This window comes from Myotis myotis, unplaced genomic scaffold, assembly GCF_014108235.1.
Source record: "Myotis myotis isolate mMyoMyo1 unplaced genomic scaffold, mMyoMyo1.p scaffold_m19_p_24, whole genome shotgun sequence".
In the NCBI taxonomy this organism is placed as follows: domain Eukaryota; kingdom Metazoa; phylum Chordata; class Mammalia; order Chiroptera; family Vespertilionidae; genus Myotis; species Myotis myotis.
The window spans coordinates 5741921-5754057 of record NW_023416329.1 but is presented as its reverse complement, the minus strand read 5'-3'; the positions used below and the strand labels follow the sequence as shown (position 1 = coordinate 5754057).

The 12137-nt window shown below is 48.2% G+C and overlaps 1 protein-coding gene across 1 annotated transcript in view; it reads left to right on the top strand.

Annotated features, from left to right (window-relative positions):
* ALOX5 (arachidonate 5-lipoxygenase) overlaps positions 1-5409 on the top strand; it is a 45798-nt gene extending 40389 nt beyond the window's left edge. The window contains exons 10-15 of the mRNA XM_036355968.1: positions 818-996; positions 1740-1861; positions 2194-2294; positions 2572-2742; positions 3838-4031; positions 5235-5409. Coding sequence (XP_036211861.1) covers positions 818-996; positions 1740-1861; positions 2194-2294; positions 2572-2742; positions 3838-4017 — 753 coding nt within the window. The 3' untranslated portion in view covers positions 4018-4031; positions 5235-5409. The remainder of the gene's footprint in view (positions 1-817; positions 997-1739; positions 1862-2193; positions 2295-2571; positions 2743-3837; positions 4032-5234) is intronic.
* Positions 5410-12137: the final 6728 nt, after the last annotated feature.

Genomic DNA, 12137 nt, shown 5'->3' with positions numbered 1-12137 from the left:
GGGCCAAGCACACTGGCTCCAGTCCCCCCCTCTTCCAGCTGTGTTGGCCTCACTCTCCCACAGGCTGCCCGTGGCAGGGCCGTGGCCGTGGCTGTGAGCTCCAGGCTCAGGCTTCCACACTGTGACCACATGGCACGGGGGCAACTCTGAGCAGCCCCACTTGGGTCAGCCACCCCCGGGGACCCATGTCTGGCGCCCAGCACCCGAGCCCTCCTTGGGAGATTCTGTGGCCCTCTGCCCAGCCGTGTGTGTGTGCGTGTGTGTGTGTGTGTGTGTGTGTGTGTGTATACACGTGTGCATGCCTGAGAACACGTGTGTCTCTATCTTAGCTGTTGGGAGGAGGGCGCTCCCTCCCAGAAGGTCTCTCTCTCCCTCCCTCCCCTGAGCACAGCACAGCCCTCCACAGCTTGTGCAGGGCCTGGGGGCTGGTTTCTGCCCCTTTTTCTCAGCCACAGATTGGTTACCGAGAGCATTCCTTGGACTCTGGGCAGCCTGTGTCCCCATCTGCCAGCTGTCCCTGCTGCCCTCCTCATTGTGGGAGCCGGCCCCTCCCTCTGCAGCTGCCCCCAGGCTCCCCACACACCGGTCCATCAACCCCTTTCACAGAGGCTCCTCCCCGTAGCCTCTTCACTGACTGCCCTGGCTTCTGGGAGTTAAACATCTCTCCCACCCAACCTCGCAGGACGAGGCTTTGGCCCTCTGCAGGCCTGGCCACTGCCCAGCTGAGCACAGTTAGTTACTCCTGGTGCTCCGGGCCGGAAGCTGAAGAGGGGGCTCTGGCCTCGGCTCACAGCACTCTCTCTTCCTCCCGCTCAAGGCCAATGCCACAGGGGGCGGCGGGCACGTGCAGATGGTGCAGAAGGCCATGCAGAATCTGACCTACACCTCCCTGTGCTTTCCCGAGGCCATCAAGGCCCGGGGCATGGACAGCACGGAGGACATTCCCTACTACTTCTACCGGGATGACGGGCTCCTGGTGTGGGAAGCCATCAGGGCGTGAGTGCATGATGGGCTGTGGGCCACTCGGTGTGGCTGGAGGCGGTCCTGGAGGAGGAGGGGGCCATGAAGGAGGAGGGGGTCCTAGAGGAGGAGGGGGCCTGGAGGAGGAGGGGACCTGGAGGAGGAGGGGACCTGGAGGAGGAGGGGACCTGGAGGAGGAGGGGACCTGGAGGAGGAGGGGGCCTGGAGGAGGAGGGGACATGGAGGAGGAGGGTGCCTGGAGGAGGAGAGGGTCCTGGAGGAGGAGGGGGCCTGGAGGAGAAGGGGGTCCTGGAGGAGGAGGGGGCCTGGAGGAGGAGGGGGCCTGGAGGAGGAAGGGTCCTGGAGGAGAAGGGGGTCCTGGAGGAGGAGGGGGCCTGGAGGAGGAGGGGGCCTGGAGGAGGAAGGGTCCTGGAGGAGGAGGGGGCCTGGAGGAGGAGGGTTCCTGGAGGAGGAGGGGGCCTGGAGGAGGAGAGGGTCCTGGAGGAGGGGGGGGCCTGGAGGAGGAGGGGGCCTGGAGGAGGAGGGGGCCTGGAGGAGGAGTGTGCATGGGAGGATGGACCTAGCCAGGGCCGCACGCTGACTCAGGGACCAGGGACTGGCTTTGCTGTCAGGGCACTGAGGGGGAAGGGGGGCAGGTGGGGGTTCGGTGACCCTAAAGTCCTGGACTGTGAGGGGTAAGTGTCAGGGTCACTGCTGGGGTCCTGCCACGGTCCGGGCCGGCTCTGCAGACTCCTAGCTGGGCCCCTCTCCTGAGCCAGGTTCGCGGCCGACGTGGTGGGCATCTACTACGAGAGCGACCAGGTGGTGGAGGAGGACCAGGAGCTGCAGGACTTCGTGAAGGACGTGTATGTGTACGGCATGCGGGGCAGGAAGGCCTCAGGTAGGGACTCGCCCAGCTCTCCCCAGTCCTCTTCCCTCTCCTCTCTGCACCTCCGAGTGTCCGTGGGCCGCACTGGCCTGTCATTCACCTGAGCATCTGGTGCTGAGGCCATAGTCCCCGAGACCCCAGAATGCCTCATCGGGACATTTGGGGGCTTTCTGTGACCCTGATAGCACAGGTCAGAAACATCGGGACACTAGGCCAAGCCGGTCCCCCCAGTCCTGGTGTGGGGGACCCTAGGGAAGGCTGGGGGGTGGGCGGGGAAAGGGCTCTGTTGGCTGGGTGTCCCTCCTGGGAGGCGGGGCCTTAGTGGGCCCGTGGCTCTGCCTCAGGTTTCCCCAAGTCCATCAAGACCAGGGAGAAGCTGTCGGAGTACCTGACGGTGGTGATCTTCACGGCCTCAGCCCAGCACGCAGCAGTGAACTTCGGCCAGGTGGGCAAGGGCAGGGCCAGCCCTCTGGGAGGGAAATTGCCAAGGTCACCTTGACCTTGCCTGCTACTGACCTGCAGTCTCCCAGCCAGCCAGCCCGTCAGCTAGAGGAAGCCAGGTGGACCTCAGGTGGCCTCAGGGCCGAATCGGTTGTTCCCACAGCCACACGAGGGGGCTGCAGCCTGGCTGCTGGGCCCTGGGGGAGTGGGTGGGTGCCCAGGTGGGAGGCGGGAAACATGGTGGCAGCACCTGCATTGCCTGTCTGTGGCTCTCCCTGCAGTATGACTGGTGCTCCTGGATCCCCAACGCCCCCCCAACCATGCGGGCCCCGCCGCCCACAGCGAAGGGGGTGGTCACCATTGAGCAGATTGTGGACGCACTGCCAGACCGAGGCCGCTCCTGCTGGCACCTGGGTGCCGTGTGGGCGCTGAGCCAGTTCCAGGAAAATGAGGTGAGGCCGTGGGCCCTCCTGGTGGGCAGGTTGCCCCAGGTGCAACCCACTCCTCAACTGCGGGGCTTTGTGATTCAGCCTCAGGGTGGCCCTTGCCCTCCTGGGTCCTCATCTTCCAGGAAGTGGCCCCTGAGGTCCTCAGGCCTGAGGCATGAGGGAGCTGGGCGGCTGGGCAGACAGCGCGGAGGACTCTGTGCCACTGGTGACCTTCCCCACAAAGCCACCCCCACCACCCCAGCTGCAGACAAAGTTCTCTTGTGTGGGTTTCTCCTGCCCAGAGGCAACAACTAAGTTTCCTGGGTCTCCCAGACATGCCCGTGCACATGCACCTCGCTTAGCCTAGACCCAGAGCTGGGTACTCAGCAGACACAGCCCCGGGCAGTAGCTGGGCGCTGCACAGGAGACTGCCAGGCCCAGACCCGTGGGCGGTTACTTCAGGGCATTTGCTATGCTTTGGTCCCTTGCTAATGTCTGTGGATACGTGTCTTTGCACGTGTTCAATGGAATCAGAGGAGACACGCCTAGCAGGGGAACTTCTTGGTCAAAGAATGTTGAGACCGAGCTGCCCTCCACAGACTAAATCCGAAATCCCATCAACCGCCTGAGATGCTTCTCGCACCCTTTCCAGCCCTGAATATGACACTTTCTAGCTTTAACAGTCCAATCGTGTTTTTTAAATATGTTCAGTTCTCATCTGTGTGAGTGTGTGGATGAGCACAACATTGGCAGGGGAGGGGCCAGTGCTGGCTCCTCTGCTCCTGCCACCTGGAGCCTAGACGGAGGTACGGTGCTGGGCAGCACAGGCAGGTGGGTCTCCACGGCCTCGCTGGGACCAACAGCCTCCACACCCACCTGCACCGTCGCACGTCCTTATAGCCACCCGGAGCAGGGCAGTGATGTCTGCCTTCTGTCTGTCTGTAACCCCACCCCCTCCCCGGAGGCCTCCTCAGGGAAAGCAGGAGGGAGGTGGCATTCACCGTCTCAGCATTCCCAGCAGCGGGCAGAGGGTGACTCCCAGGGGATGCTGCCCATGCGTGGGACAAGGTCTGTCAATTAGCATCGCAGCATAACCTGTCTGTCTGTCCCGGCTCGCAGCTGTTCCTGGGCATGTACCCGGAGGAGCATTTCACTGAGAAACCCGTGAAGGAGGCCATGGCCCGATTCCGCAAGAACCTCGACGCCATCGTCACCGTGATCGCTGAGCGCAACAAGAACAAGAAGCTGCCCTATTACTACTTGTCTCCAGACCGGATTCCCAACAGCGTTGCCATCTGAGCGTCTCACTCCAGGTGGCCGCCCGTTCCCGGTGTTGTTCGGCGCCCAGACTCCAGCCTGTTTGGCCGGGGAGGCCCCTGAGGCGGCCAAGGGGCAGGCCTCCTGGCATCTCTCCCAAGCCCACCAGGATTCCTGGGGATTTTGCCCTCGGGCCCCAGGCTCACTGGCTTCACACCAAAGGCTGCCCAGGGTGGGCCACAGGGCAGCTAAGCTTCGGTGCACATTCCTTTTTTATTCTTCAGTCTTGAGTGAAGCCCATAGTCTGATCAAAGAGGCAACACTGCAGGGACCCCTCCTACACAGAGTGAGATGGTGTGGCCTCTGCCCTACACCTCGCTCAGCGCTTCTACACCAGCCAGTCAGGATGACTGATAGGTGCTTCCTGTTGGAGACATGGAATGACTAGTTTCTGTTCTATTTATGCTTAGTTCCATTTCTTGCGTGTAATACATGCCCAAGTAAAGAACTGGTTGTCACAAAAACAAAATGCATTTAAAACAGGTTTGCTTCCACATGCTACATTCCAATCAGCTCAGACATCTTACCCCCCCCCCCCCCCCACACACACACACAAAAGTTATAATCACTGTGATTCCATCTAGGCCAGGAGTGGGGAACTTTTTTTTTTTTAATTCAGAGATGAAACTTTTTAAAAATATATATTTTATTGATTTTTTTACAGAGAGGGAGAGGGAGAGGGATAGAGAGTTAGAAACATCGATGAGATAGAAACATTGATCAGCTGCCTCCTGCACACCTCCTACTGGGGATGTGCCCGCAACCAAGGTACATGCTCTTCACTGGAATCGAACCTGGAACCTTTCAGTCTGTAGGCTGATGCTCTATCCATTGTGCCAAACTGGTTAGGGCTGGGGAACCTTTTTTCTGCTAAGGGCCATTTGGATATTTATAACATCATTTGAAGGCCATACAAAGTTACCAACTTAAAAATGAGCCTGCTGTATTAGGTCAAACATTTAATTAACTCACCCCAATGCCTTGGCAAGACCAGACCAAATGATCTTGCTGGCCGTACATGGCCCATGGGCCGGATGTTCCCCACCCCCGATTGAGGCAAAAGCCTCCCAACCAAACCCAAGCAGAATAAATACAAAGTAAGCCACACTTCAGAGTCAAACTCCTCAAAACCAGAGTTAAAGAGAAATTCTTGAAAGCAGTGACACAGACAACATGCAATGGAGTAATTTTAATTACAGGTGGACTTTTCATCAGAAGATAATGGAACATTGGGCCAGAAGACAATGGAACAGCTTTCTTTTTAAAGCATTAAAAGAAAACAATCACCCACACAGAATTCTGTACCCAGCAAAAATATCCTTCAAATATGGAAATAAAATAAAGTTTCAGGTAAATAAAACTAAGAGAACCTGTGGCCAGCAGATCTCGATTACAAGAAATGGTAAAGGGAATTCTACAGGCTGAAGGGAAATGACATTTGATGGAAACTCAGATCCTTAGGAAGGAAGGGAGAGGATCAGAAATGGTAAATATTTATTAAATTAAAAGACTTTCCTACTCTTAATTCCTTTAAAATATATATGACATTTTAAAGCAAATACATAGATTTACATCATACATATAAAGATAGCATAAAATACAATGGGTATTAAATGGACTTTTTCATTGACATGGTTTCTACATTTTATATCAACTGGCCCAATATTCTAAGTAATTGGCAAAATTTTAAGTGGGTATATTATAATCACTAAAAATAATATATAGCTAAAAACCAATAGGTGGTATTCTAAACTATGTAAATAAATGAAAAAAAAAACATGAAAAGGGGAATAAAGAAATAAAAACAGAGGGGACAAACAGAAATCAAATTATAAAATTATAAACACAGAATTAACCATATCAATAATGACATCCAATGTTAATGGACTAAAAACTCCTACAAAAAGGCAGAGATTACTGGAATAGATTTTAAAAAATCAGTACCCCACTGCAGTACCAGCTTTCTCTACATTAACCTTGATGCCCATGAACAGGCTGGCTCACATTTAAGAGCATTTTCGGGACAGGAAGTGGGGACGGTACACCTGAGCAGCAGCTTCCCCGACGGAAAATGCCATCTCCAAAGTAACCACTGAGCCAGTGATGGGCTTCCTTAGCCCAACTCTGAGAACCCCCTTCTCCCCTTGCCCCCCTGAAGGGCATCACATCTGGCTTCACAGGGTAACAACCAAGCTGCACTCGCTGCAGAGTCCCTGTATGACAGAGACCGGGTCCTGTGTTCACTTAGGTCAGCACGTGCTTTCCACTGCGGATGCAAGAGGGACCCAGAGGGGCCACCCAAGGGGTTCCTTGCCATCAGCGAAGAGATGGTTTGTGTTTTCGCCACTCAGTGAACAGAGAAGTTCAGTCAAGCCATGGACTTCCAGGCTTGTTGTCCAGGGCAGATGTGTTGACCCATATATTTTCTAGGTCCCAAGTTACACTGAAAATATTGAGGAAACACCAGAAGGTTCAAAGCCCAGTTTGTGTTATGTTCACCCTGACAAAGCTCAGCTGTAGGTAACACCAGGGCTGTAGTGATGCCTCACCCATTTCAAGTTAAATCAGCTCCACATATTTGATTGAAACCAATGATACTAGTGCCTTTGTCCAGAATCCTAGACACAGATTTTCCCCACATTTACATAAATTGTTTACCCTGCCAGCTGAATAAATAACATTAAAAGCAATACCCAGCAATATGCTATATATGAGAGACCCACTTTCAATATATAGCAGGGTCAGCAAAATTTCTTCTATACATATTTTAGGTTTGGCAGGCTACCTACAATTTGTTGCATTTTTTAAAGCAACCCTTTAGAAATGTGAAACACATTGCTGGCTCAAGGGCCTTACCAAATCAGGCCGAGGCTGGATGTGGCCAGTGGCTGCAGTGTGACAGCCCCTTGGAAAAAGAGCCTGGCAGTGTTTGTGAGTGGCAAGTAAGCACATGACGGGATGCACATACAGATGATCAACACAGTCGTTAGGAAACGACACATTAAAAGCACAATGCAACATGACACATCTGCAGGAAGGGTTGAAGTCCTTGTGTGTCGTGTTGGTGACTGACAACCCAAATGTTGGCAAGCATATGGATTAACCTTCAGATATTGTTGGTGAGGATATAATGGTCCACCTGTTTTGGAAAACACGTGTTTGGTTTCTTATAAAACTAAACATATCCCTTCCCTTTCTGAACCAGCATTCCTAGGTATTTACCCAAGAGAAATGAAGACACTTATTCACAAAAATATTCTTAGCAGTTCTACTCATAGTAGCCCAAAACTGTTAACTCTAGTATCCAGCAATAAGAAAATGGATGAAGTGATTGGTTTATATACACAATGGCCTATCAATCTATAATAATAAAAGTGTAATATGCTAATTAGACTGGACATCCTTCCAGATGAAGCTACGAGGGAAGCCCAGGTCCCAGGTGCCAGAGGGAAGCCAGTGCCGGTAGCCAGGGGAAGGGAGGCCTACTCTTGCATGAATTTTGTGCATCGGGCCTCTAATCAACAATAAAAAGGAATGAGATAACATACAATAGCATGGATGAAACTCAAAAGCAATGCACTAGCAGAAAGAACTCTTATATGAAAGTGTATGTACTGTATGACTCCATTAAAATTAAGCTCTAGGGTAAGCTAAAACCAAGAAATCAGAGCCTTGTTTGCTTGGGAGCAATGGGATGGGGTGGACTGAAAAGGCCATCAGAATTCCAGGACTGAGGTAATGTTCTGTACGTTGATAGCAGTTTGGATTACATAGGTACATACATTTGTCAAAACTCATCCAATGCTGTCTGGAGATCTGTGCCTTTTCCTCTGTAAATCTAGCTAAGAACAAAAAGAACCATAAACCAGCATGGAACTCTAGGTAACAATATGCAGACTGCAGTGGTTGCAGTGAAGTGTACTTACAGCTGCAATCTACTCTGAAATGCAAGAAAAAAAATAAGTTGATGGGTGGGTAAAGTGGTGCACAGACCATTATATATGGTCAAGCATATATAACGTTAACTGCAGAACCTAGAGCATGTGCATGCTCACTGTACAATTATTTAAACTTTTATATTTCAAACTAGAGGCCTGACGCATGAAATTTGTGCACAAGTAGGATCCCTAGGCCTGGCCAGAGATCAGGGCCAATTGGGGCCTTCTGACTGCCACCTGGGGCCTTCCTTTGTTCTGGGCCGCCCCCTGGTGGTCAGTGCATGTCATAGTGAGTGATCAAATTCCCAGTCAAATTCCCAAGGGGACACTTTGCATATTAGTCTTTTATTTTATTTATTTTATTTTTTTTATTATTAGTTAAGGTATTACAAATGTGTCCTCATCGCCCCCATTAACCCCCAACCTCTCCCCCCCCCCCCCCCCCCGCCGCCCCGCACACTCATGCTCCCATCCCCCTGTTGTCCATGTCCATTGGTTTGGCTTATATACATGTATACAAGTCCTTCGGTTGATCTCTTCCCCTTACCCCCGCCCTCCCCTACTTTCCTTCTGGGGATTGATAGCCTGCTCGCTGTTTCTCAGTCTTTGGATCTGTTTCTTTTCATCAGTCTATGCTGTTCTCTATAATCCATAAATGAGTGAGATCATGTGGTATTTATCTTTCTCTGACTGGCTTATTTCACTTAGCATAATGCTCTCCAGTTCCATCCATGCTGTTGCAAAAGGCAAGAGTTCCTTTTTTTTTTTTTTTTTTTTTACCACAGCATAGTATTCCATCATGTAGATGTACCACAGTTTTCTAATCCACTCATCTGCTGATGGGCACTTAGGCTGTTTCCAAATCTTAGCTATGGTGAATTGTGCTGTTATGAACATAGGGATGCATAGATCCTTTCTGATTGGCATTTCTGGTTTCTTGGGATATATTCCTAGTAGTGGGATCACTGGGTCAAATGGGAGTTCCATTTTTAGTTTTTTGAGGTAGCTCCATACTGTCTTCCATAGTGGCTGCACCAGTCTGCATTCCCACCAGCAGTGAAGAAGGGTTCCTTTTTCTCCACATCCTCTCCAACACTTGTTGTTTGTTGATTTGTTGATGATAGCCATTCTGACAGGTGTGAGATGATAACGCATTGTCGTTTTGATTTGCATCTCTCGTATAATTAGTGACTTTGAGCATGTTTTCATATGTCTTTCGGCCTTCTGTATGCCCTCTTTCGAAAAGTGTCTATCTAGGTCCATTGCCCATTTTTTGATTAGATTGTTTATCTTCCTTTCGTTAAGTTTCATGAGATCCCTGTAAATGTTGGAAATTAAACCCTTATCGGTGGTATCATTGTCAAATATGTTCTCCCATGTAGTGGGTCTTCTTGTTGTTTTGTTGATGGTTTCCTTTGCTGTGCAAAAGCTTTTTATTTTGATGTAGTCACATTTGTTTATTTTCTCTTTAGTTTCCATTGCCCTAGGAGCATTATCAGAGAAGAAATTCCTTCGGCATATGTTTGCAATTTCGCTGCCTGTGGATTCCTCTAGTATTTTTATGGTTTCCCGTCTTACGTTTAAGTCTTTTATCCATTTTGAGTTTATTTTTGTGTATGGTGTGAGTTGGTGGTCTAGTTTCATCTTTTTGCATGTATCTGTCCAATTTTCCCAACACCATTTATTGAAGAGACTGTGTTGACTTCATTGTATGCTCTTGCCTCCTTTGTCGAATATTAATTGGGCATAGTGCTTTGGGTCGATTTCTGGGGTCTCTATTCTATTCCATTGATCTATATGTCTGTTCTTGTGCCAGTACCAAGCTGTTTTAAGAACAGTGGCTTTGTAATACAGTTTGATATCTGGTATTGAGATCCCACCTACGTTGTTCTTTCTCAGGATTGCTGCAGCTATTCGGGGTCTTTTTTTATTCCAGATGAATTTTTGGAACGTTCGTTCTAGATCTGTGAAATATGCTGTTGGTAATTTAATGGGGATTGCATTGAATCTATAAATTGCTTTGGGTAGTATGGACATTTTGATGATGTTGATTCTACCAATCCATGAACACAGTATATTCTTCCATCTGTTTATGTCTTCCTCTATCTCTTTTTTCAGTGTCCTGTAGTTTTCAGCATATAAGTCTTTTACCTCCTTAGTTAAGTTTATTCCTAGGTATTTTAATTTTTTTGGTGCGATGGTAAATGGGATTGCTTCTGTAGTTTCACTTTCTGTAAATTCACTATTGGTGTAAAGAAATGCCATGGATTTCTTAGCATTAATTTTGTATCCTGCTACATGGCCGAATTCATTTATTAAGTCTAATAATTTTTTGATGGAGTCTTTAGGGTTCTCTATGTACAGTATAATGTCATCTGCAAATAAGGACAGTTTTACTTCTTCTTTCCCAATCTGGATGCCTTTTATTTCTTCTTCTTGTCTGATCGCAACAGCTAGTACTTCCAGTACTATGTTGAACAGGAGTGGTGAGAGGGGGCATCCCTGTCTTGTTCCTGTTTTTAGGGGGAATGGTTTTAGTTTTTGCCCATTGATTATGATGTTGGCTGTGGGTTTGTCATATATGGCTTTTATTATGTTGAGGTATGATCCCTCAATTCCTATCTTGCTGAGAATTTTTATCAAGAAAGGGTGTTGGATTTTGTCAAATGCTTTTTCCGCATCAGTTGATATGACTATGTGGTTTTTTTCTCTCAATTTGTTTATGTGATGTATCACGTTTATTGATTTGCGGATATTGTACCATCCTTGCATCCCTGGGATAAATCCTACTTGGTCATGGTGTATTATCTTTTTGATGTACTGCTGGATCCGATTTGCTAGGATTTTGTTGAGGATTTTGGCATCTATGTTCATGAGGGATATTGGCTTATAATTCTCTTTCATTGTATTGTCTTTATCTGGTTTTGGGATTAGGGTAATGTTGGCTTCATAGAATGAGCTGGGAAGTGTTCCTTCCTCTTGGATCTTTTGACATAGTCTGAGGAGGATAGGTTTTAGGTCTTCCTTGAATGTTTGGTAAAACTCCCCTGTGAAGCCATCTGGCCCCGGGCTTTTGTTTGCTGGAAGCTTTTTGATTACTGCTTCGATTTCCTCCATAGTTATTGGCCTATTGAGATTTTTAGATTCTTCCTGATTAAGTTTTGGAAGGTTGTATTTTTCTAGGACTATGTCCATTTCCTCCAGGTTGTCTAGTGTGTTGGAGTAGAGTTGTTCATAGTATTTTCTAACAATCCTTTGTATTTCTATAGGGTCTGTTGTTATTTCTCCTCTTTCATTTCTGATTTTGTTTATTTGGGTCCTCTCTCTTTGTTTCTTGGTGAGCCTGGCTAGAGGTGTATCAATCTTGTTTATCCTTTCAAAGAACCAGCTCTTGGTTTTGTTGATCTTTTGTATTGTTTTTTGGTCTCTATGTCATTTATCTCCACTCTGATCTTTGTTATTTCCTTCCTTCTGCTTACAGCTGGCTTTTTTTGTTGCTCTCTTTCCAACTCTTCGAGTTGTAGAGTTAGGTCATTTATTCTCATTGTTTCTTGTTTCTTGCAGTAGGCTTGTAGAGCTATGAACTTCCCTCTCAAGACTGCTTTTGCTGTGTCCCATAGGTTTTGGATTGCTGTGTTTTCATTGTCGTTTGTTGCCATGATGTTTTTTATTTCTTCTTTGATCTCACTGGTAACCCAGTCATTGTTTAATAGCATGCTATTTAGTCTCCATGTGTTTGATTTTTCTGGATTGTTTTTGTTGTAGTTGATTTCCAGTTTTATGCCTTTGTGGTCTGAGAAGATGCTTGATATGATTTCAGTTTTCTTGAATTTGAAGAGACTTTGTCTGTGACCCAATATATGGTCTATCTTTGAAGATGACAAATGTGCACTTGAGGAGAATGTATATTCTGTGGCTTTGGGGTGAAATGTTCTGAAGATGTCAATTAATTCCATCTGATCTAGTGAGTCATTTAGGATTGATGTTTCTTTGCTGAGTTTCTGTTTAGAGGATTTGTCCAGTGGAGATAATGGGGTGTTAAGGTCCCCTACTATGATTGTATTGCTGTCAATCTCTCCCTTGATATCCTCCAGAAGATTTCTTACAAATTTGGGTGCATATATATTTACCAGAGTTATTTCTTCTTGTTGGACTGCTCCCTTT